At 38.0% G+C, this 8532-nt stretch overlaps 1 protein-coding gene across 21 annotated transcripts in view; it reads left to right on the top strand.

Moving 5' to 3' along the window:
* The window catches only part of Hdac9 (histone deacetylase 9), an 832819-nt gene extending 826906 nt beyond the window's left edge, over positions 1–5913 (top strand). For all 21 annotated transcript variants that reach the window (XM_031355577.1, XM_031355573.1, XM_031355564.1 and 18 more), the window contains one exon: positions 3805–5913. In XM_031355577.1, coding sequence (XP_031211437.1) covers positions 3805–3844 — 40 coding nt within the window. In that variant the 3' untranslated portion in view covers positions 3845–5913. The remainder of the gene's footprint in view (positions 1–3804) is intronic.
* The last annotated feature ends 2619 nt before the right edge of the window (positions 5914–8532 follow it).

Below are 8532 nucleotides of genomic sequence, written 5' to 3'. Positions count from 1 at the left end.
GGACGCTGAACCCCCTCTGTCACTCGGAAGCTGAGAGGATCATGTCCCTGCTGCCCTGCGTCTCCCCTTTTATTCCCACTTTTAAATGAGATTCAAGAGTCCTCCCTTGGGCCCTCCTTCTTTGTTTAACTTGCTATCTTTCTCACATACCTGTGCAATATGTGTGGGCTTGTAGTTTAAATTGAGAATATTTCCAGAACATTTGTTCTTTGCTGAAATTCTTATTTTATTCTTAATTTAGATTGCTATATTGTTATATCTCTCTAAAAAGCTGTTACACCAGCCCTGCTTACATCAAACATTTCAAAGGGTTTATGGAATATCTCCTATGTGTGTTAAATTGTTGGGGAAGGAAAACAACCAAGAAAAATTAAGGCTGAAGTGGGAGAAAATAGAATTCATGAAGCACAGGGTATGGAGATGCAGCATAGTGTAGCGGGAGTTCGTGGCTATTGCAAAGAATGGATGGGATGACGGGATGTACTTTTGCCAGAAATTGGAGTCTTCTAAGTTGTGCAATCAGCTGACAGTCAGTGGTACTCAGCCTTCCTAATTCTGCAACCCTTTAATATAGTTCCTAACGTTGTGCTGATCCCCAACCATAACATTACCTTGAAGCTACTTCTACCTGTAATTTTGCTAGTGACTCATAATGTAAATAAATATCTGTATTTTCTGATGGTCTTGGGTGAGCCCTGTAACAAAGGGCATTGACCCACAAGTTGAGAACAGTTACTTTAAAGGGTGCCACAGCTCAATAGTAATGAAGCCATGTGAACCTGGCTAGCAATAGGATTCTGTTTTTACATACATGAAATAAATGCATTTCCATACACTGAACTCATTACCGTAGGAAGAACCGCAGGCTGCAAGCTCCAGAGGGCAGAAATTGTGGTCTGTTGTATTCAGTGCTGTGCTCATTGCCCACACAGCCCTGGGCACTTAGACTCGCTATATCTGATCTCAAGATTATTCTTTCCTTCCTCCCTTTACGTTGTAAATTTTTTTTTCTTGTCTAATTTTAATTTATTGGAGTGTTCATGGAAACTTTCTTTTTTAAAAAATAGTTTTTATTAGATGTTTTCTTTATTTACAATATCTCCTTTCCCAGGTTCCCCTCTCAAAAAAATGAAATAAAATGAAATAAAATAAAAAATCTAAAACAAACCCCTGTTCCCTCCCTCCTCCCCCTGCTCACTACCCTACCCTCTCCTTCTTTCTGGTCCTGGCATTCCCCTATACTGGGGCATAGAACCTTCACAGGACCAAGAGCTTCTCCTCCCATTGATAACTGACTAGGCCATCCTTTGCTACATATGCAGCTGGAGCCATGAGTCTCACCATGTATACTCTTTGATTGGTGGTTTAGTCCCTGGGAGCTCTGAAGGTACTAGTTAGTTCATATTGTTGTTCTTCCTATGGTGCTGCAAACCCTTCATCTCCTTACTTAATCTGTGATGCTGGACTGAAGGAATCCTTCCCTGAATATCAAAGCTCATCGTTGCTCAGAGGCTTGCAGAGGTAGAGGGTACATCTATCATCCAACTACACTGTTGCATGAAAAATGCAGTTTGTCTTACTTGGGTTTGTTTTTGTTGTTGCTTTTTGTTTTTGTTTTTGATTTTTTGGTTTTTTTTGTTTTTGTTTTGTTGTATGTTTGTTTACAGAGACTCAGTGTACAGCCCAGATGCATCTGGAACACACTGTATAACCCAAACTGACTTTGCAATCCAGTTGAATCTTCTTCCACCTCCCAGAGTGCTGGGATTACCATGTGTCATCCTAGCTGGGTGCTCCTGTGTTCAAATTGCAAATGGACTTAATTTCAAAGAGGCAAAGACTTCCTGCCTATCCTGACAAGATATGCTCACTGATATACAGTAGCATGAATGTTATAGGAACAACCAACCACTTTCTGATAGGACCTAAGGATCTGAGGTCTGCTCAATGAGATTGAATTCAAAGCTAGCATTGGTAAAAGGGCCAGGAACCTATGGCTGAATAGGCCATAGGACCGAGGGAGTAACTGTTAGTTAAGATACACTGCGCATGTCTGGTGATGACCAGGGTGAAAAGCCCTCATATTTCCAAAGCACCACTTCTCATTATTCTTGAAGTTTTGATTCACAAATTAACACATTGAAATAAGTCTGTATGTTTATATATATATATATATATTAGAATATTTTTAATTGGCTTTTTCTTTCTTAAGCATTGGTCTATATAGATAGAGATAAATGCTAACTAGGATGCCTCTTGATAGTCTTTCAAATTTAAAGACCACATCATCAGGTTCTACATGCTGAACATTCTTGGGCATTCCTAAGAAATTGTTTTTTTTTTTCTTTTCTTTTTTTAGTGACTACTTATGGAATTTTTTAGAACTTGGTGTTTTAGACAATGCAGAGTAATATTTACTCTTTGTTTTCTAAAAGGTATGTTTAAAAAATCTCTGGGTTGCCATTCTAAGGAAAATATATCTTATTTTCTTAATTTTTTATTTTAAAAAATGCTACATTGACTGAGAACCACTGTATTTCAAGATTCCTTGAAATTTTGGCTCTTTTCCTTTTACACCTGTAAAACTAGCATGCCTAACTAGCCTGCTTGTTCCAGTAATCATTGCACATCACTCATAGTAAATTTTTCTGATATGAAAGTGATCCATTATCGAAAGCCAATGAGTAGAAAACAAATGAAAACCATCTTGCCTATCTATTATTCTATCACCTAGAGAGCTGCAGAATGCTTATTTTATTCCTACTGGTAGCATAGGCATGGCACTGTATTTGTGTGTCATTTGACATAATGTTATGTGCATGACACATAATGAAAGGATGAATCCAAAGGATTCCAGTGTTGGCTGTTTGCACATACACTCTTCTTTGCCATGATTGCTATTTCCACTCTTCATCAGTTTTGTCAGGAGCACCTTGCTCTTCATGGTTCATACCTGAAGCTGGGACTTCACAGACTGTAGTACTAAAATTAGCTTCAGACTCAATGCGTCAGTCATTTCAGCATCTCAAACCTAGCTAATCCAACTTCCCTAGACAACACAACTGCCGAATGTATTTGGATTCCTGCTACAATTTGTTCTTTTAACAGAATTAAAAATCATTGTAAAAGTTTCCCTTAAAATGCTCTCAACGTGTTAGTAAATTAAGGTTAACTCTCAAGTATAAATTTTCAAGCAATTAGCTTTGGTTTTTAGCTGAACAGAACACCCCACTTAAGATGCCGAATGCAAACGATTTACATACTAGCATAGTGCGTTTCTTATAAAAATGTTAGGTCTGTAGCAGCGATTTGCTAATCAAATTCAGGATTTGATTTAAAATGCCTCCGGCAGAAGGCCAATCCAGTTATGAAAGAACAGAAGCAAAACCCAGAGCCTGGATGAGCCTTCTCCAGAAGCTAGCTGAATCTTTCACTCTCCTTAGCAAAAATGGTTCCAGAAATCACTGCAATTGCTCCTAAAATAGGATATCATAGCTAATTTTTTCAATAAATTATTGGACTGTCCAAGACACAAAACATGTACATTTTGGAATCTAGAGTTATAAAATATTCTGACATGTTTTAATATAAACAGGAACATTTCCAATGATTGCTTGGGTCTAAAATGTTTTTCCACTTGACATTTGTTTATACTGCCTAGGAAAGAAACTCTATTTATGGATAACTGAATGACACAAATAAACACGGGAGAGAGCTGAAAAATCAGCTTTGATTGTGCATGAAAGTCTACAGTACCATTGTGTACTCGTGGGCCGTATTCTGATTGCCTGTTTATTTTTACAGAACTGCTGGTGAGCCCATGGAAGAGGAGCCAGCCTTGTGAAGTGCCAAGTCTCCCCCGATATTTCCTGTGTGTGACATCATTGTGTATCCCCCCCCACACACACACACAACCCCAGCACCCTCAGACATGTCTGCTGCCTGGGTGGCACAGTTTGATGGAACATAAACACTGGGCACAAAATTCTGAACAGCAGCTTCCCTGGTTCTTTGGATGGACTTGAAAGAGCATTACAGATTCCTGAAATGTAACCACTGTGTATCTAAAGTTACAGTAACCAGGATTGGAAGAAACTCTTTCCAGCATGCTTTTCTGCTGATGACCCACTCCCAGACACAAAGTGTGAGCTAGCGACTTTCAATACAGCATTCGATAGTGTTCATTTCAGAAGCTCTGACACCCAGTGAAAATTTGGGCAAAACCGGAGACGTACCCATTCCTGACATTCTGACCAGTGTCTTATTGTGTAGTTTACTGTCAAGTACACTTAAATTGTTTACAGGATTTCTTTTCAGCTGTGAGTCGCTGGGAATTACAGACAGATTGTTGTGGGTTTTAGGGACTTTTTTTTTTTTTCTCTTTGTTATACTTTTGAATTTTTTGCCTTTGTTCTAATACAATTCCATCCCTCCTGGCAAAAGTTCAAAATGGACTTGGGATAAGGCGTTTTTCGTTGTTTCCCTTTTTTGGGGGGTGGGGAGGGGGTGGAGGGAAACAGTGGAGCCATGGTTTCCCTGCATAGCCTTGGCTGTCCTGGAACTCATGCTGTAGGCCAAGCTGGCGCATAACTCAGAGATCTGCCTGCCTCTGTTATAGGATCAAAGTAGTGCACCACCACCACCCAGCGACAGCAAGGCTTTTTTCTCAATGGAAAGAATATTACAATGTATCTGAGAGTTCCAAAGGAATGTGCACACTACATGCAATGGGGCAGTATTTTGTGTCAACTCTTACTGGAAATTTACATCTGCCTCATGTTCTCACAATATATAGGCTTGCAGTTTTGACAGGTAATGAGATGGCACGCCCCCCTCTCCCCACACAGCACCACCTTGAGAAGAGTGGCTCTGGAGGTGCATCCCTTGGGAGACATGCAGCCCTTGAAAAGTACAGAACTTCTCCAGGCAGCTTGTTCCAGCTCTATCTGGCACCCATTCTCTCCTCTTTCCTTCTTAGCCTTTCTTGTCACTCTTCCATCTTTTAGAAAAGTCACCTCAACCTCCCCATTACTCAGGGGATTGGGGTGTTTTATCTATTTTGCTTACTTTTCGGTGAACCCACTTATGTTATGATCTTCTGCTGAGTAGAGTTTAAGTGATTCCACTGAGTTCCCAGGTCTTAGAAACATCAGTGAAGATGACAATGACCTGAAGTTTTTTTGAATGGGACTAAGCTAAGAATTGTGCCTTCACATGAAAGCTAACACGGAACTTAACCTTTGCACAGGTAGCATTCCCAACAAAGGTTCAAAATAAAGGACATTTATTTCTGAGATTAAAAACAGCTTACTCAGTAAAATACAAGCAAGTTAGCCCTGCCTCTGAAAATTGTATTTCAGTGTATAACTCAAACACCTAAAGACAGTGAGGTAGATAGAATACTTTGCATATTTAATATCTGACAGTGCTTTTGAACATTGACTTTTTTTATATATTTTCTTAACTCAAAGGATATATTAAAGCCATAAGTGAAGATTGTCATGCTTTTATTCCGAAATCTGAAAGAAACCTTAATTAAAACAAGGTTTTAGGGAAGGCCAAGATATGAAAGACATGGAACAATGTGGTTTTAGTTAGGGAGGACTCTAACCTGTAAATCAAAGATGAAAGATCTCACTCACGTAGAGTTACATAACTCCCTTTTGTTATACAGTCAGACCACATTTTTCATGCACTTGGTTTTTTTAGGATTACCATTTTAATTTTTAAGACTTTTATTACATATACAAAAATGGCTTGGTACTTGGTTTAACATCTTAGAAATTTGAGATACCCTTTGAAATAGGAAATCTGAAATGGAATGTAACTTAGTACTAGGTAAAAATTACTAACATTGCATAAGAATTAAGTCAATCTAGATGCATAATTGTAATAAAGTTCTTGTGAATTCCATTTTCTTGATATTTTAGAGAAATTCAAGCCAATTATATTTGCCAACTCTCTCTCTCTCTCTCTCTCTCTCTCTCTCTCTCTCTCTGTGTGTGTGTGTGTGTGTGTGTGTGTATAATTGGGGGATTTAGTTAAAGAAAACCAAAGGCTTACAAAAGACCTTTTCATTTTAAAACGGGAAAAGTTATCATACTTCAAAAGATATATAATTGTGAAGCTTTAAAATCAGCTTCAGAATCACAGGTCTCTATTACTCTTCAGTCTTTGCAAATACATTTTAGAAGATGGGTAATGAAACAAAACACGGAAGCACAACTATATTACTTTAGTGATGCTCCAGCAACAGCATGGCCTCAGAGGGTGACTTGTCATTCTGACAAAACCAAGTCACTGGGACAACTTTGTGGTCGTTTAAATTTAAAAAATGTGTATGAAAGAGTTAATGACACACTTCCCACCATGTGACAACATGTCTAACTGATTGCAATGCAAAGTATCAGAATACTGGGAGAGGAACAGAAATGGTCCCTCCAGTTCTCACTATGACTTTCTGGGGATATATTTCACAGTGGCCTTGGAAATAAGACATCTCCCCCTATAAAATCTTCAAAAATTATGGGACTGGTCTCTACTAATAGTTCACACTTGTTTTATTTCTAGAGGCCAATCACAAAGCTTTGTGACTTCACTGGGTATCTTTACAGACTCCATATGGGGTGAACAACAGCAGTCCTGAGAGTCCTCACTCAGCACTTTTAAGCTTTTATAAATTATATTCCATCACTTATAATTAAGGAAATTTATTGAATTGGTTTTTGTTATTATTTCTCATTTAAGATTTTTTTCTCCATTTGTCTCAGTGGAAGCAAGTTTTAGAATTTAACAGTCCGAAGGAAACCTGAAAATGAATCATTCTGAGCTTAAAACAGCCTTTCTGTCCAAGTACCACAATGTCTTTTCCAGTTTTATCTTTCTTAATTTTTTTTTCTACCCTTGGAAATGAAATAATGCGCTCACTGCGAGAGAGAGAGAGAGAGAGAGAGAGAGAGAGAGAGAGAGAGAGAGAGAGAGGAGAGAGGAGAGAGAGAGAACAAATGACACACCTGCTGTGCTACTTCTATAAAGAGAGTATTTTTAGCACCAAAAACAAAGCACCTAAAAAAATAGATTGAAGTGGAGAACAAAGGCTTTCCATTGTCTTCAAAGCTGATCATTGCTGTGGTCACACGTAAGATCAGCCCTTCTTTCTTCCTCAAGGACACAGTTATATTTTGGTCTACAGTAAAAATCTAAACTACTTTCTGCCCTTTAACAGAACTTATATGGAGAATTTCCTTAACACCATCTCCAAAACATGTAAATGTGTATGATGTGGCTGTTATTCAGATGTACTTACATTGCAAATCTTGGTTTTGCTCCATCAAATACTTCATGAATCACTGAGTGACTATGTGTGACCAGAAGATAAAAAATTTAAATGAACATATTATATATACCAAGGACTACTGAATTTCCTTTCTCCAAACCAGTCTCAGTCCATACTACATATAACATCCCTACCTGCTCTCATGTAATATGTTAAGAAATGACTGTCTGTTACTAATACATATGTTGGGAACAGCTCTATCAGACAAAATCTTAGACAGTTGATCTGAGGCTAATTGAACTTTGTTTTAATGGTAAGATATTAAAGGTGGTTGTAATTTCTCAGTCTTATTTCTCAAACTAGAACAGTTAGCAAATATGAATCTACTGTACGGTGCCAAAATGTCTAACCTGTCATCTCCTTTCCTCCTCTCTGTTTCCCTTGCTTATCTGTCAATACCAAATTGGCCTATCCTGTTTAAATCGGGATAATTTTCGAGCTCTCTCTACTTGTCTCCTAAGCAGAAACAACCTTGCCAGTTTCTCTTGGGAGAACCTTCTTGGCATGTGCCTTTGTGCACTTTATCTAAGTCCTAGTCTATAACCTTGGTGTGTTCTTACTTAGTCTTTATCAAGAGACTCCTGAATTATCTACCCTTACGTACGCTTGCCTTTATTCTGTACTTGAGGATTGCCACTTTCTTTTATCAATGTAGACTTTTATTTTTGTGTCAGACTCCATTTCCACCATTTTTGCTACTATCCAATTGGGCAGTGTTGGTTATCAGGCAAGGGGGATCGTGAGTACACTCTCCACACCCTTTGGAGGATGTTTATGTGAGTCGAACCCTCAAGTACACATGAACACCTGAAGTAAAAAAAAAAAATAGCAGAGGAGAAACTTGAAGTATATATATATATGTATATATACATATATATATATACTTCAAGTTTCTCCTCTGCTATTTTTATATATATACATATATATATATGTACATTAAATTGCCACATGTGCTAAATAAGGTCAGTTGCTTTCCGGGATATTGGGATCAAGGGCCTTATATTCACTGCGGTACACTTGATGAAGATAGCATTATATAACGGATGACCATGCTATGCCAGCCATGTCTGGATTCAGGCCTTTATTAACCTAACATTTAGTTAAATTGAATAACAACAACAAAAAAAAGACTCAAAAGAATTAAAAGCTCTATAATCCGAAGAGAAATTTTACTTCCTTGTGTATGCGGAGATTTT

Source organism: Mastomys coucha, unplaced genomic scaffold (assembly GCF_008632895.1).
Source record: "Mastomys coucha isolate ucsf_1 unplaced genomic scaffold, UCSF_Mcou_1 pScaffold6, whole genome shotgun sequence".
In the NCBI taxonomy this organism is placed as follows: domain Eukaryota; kingdom Metazoa; phylum Chordata; class Mammalia; order Rodentia; family Muridae; genus Mastomys; species Mastomys coucha.
Note: the sequence above shows the minus strand (reverse complement) of the source record. Positions and strands in the feature narration are given on the sequence as shown.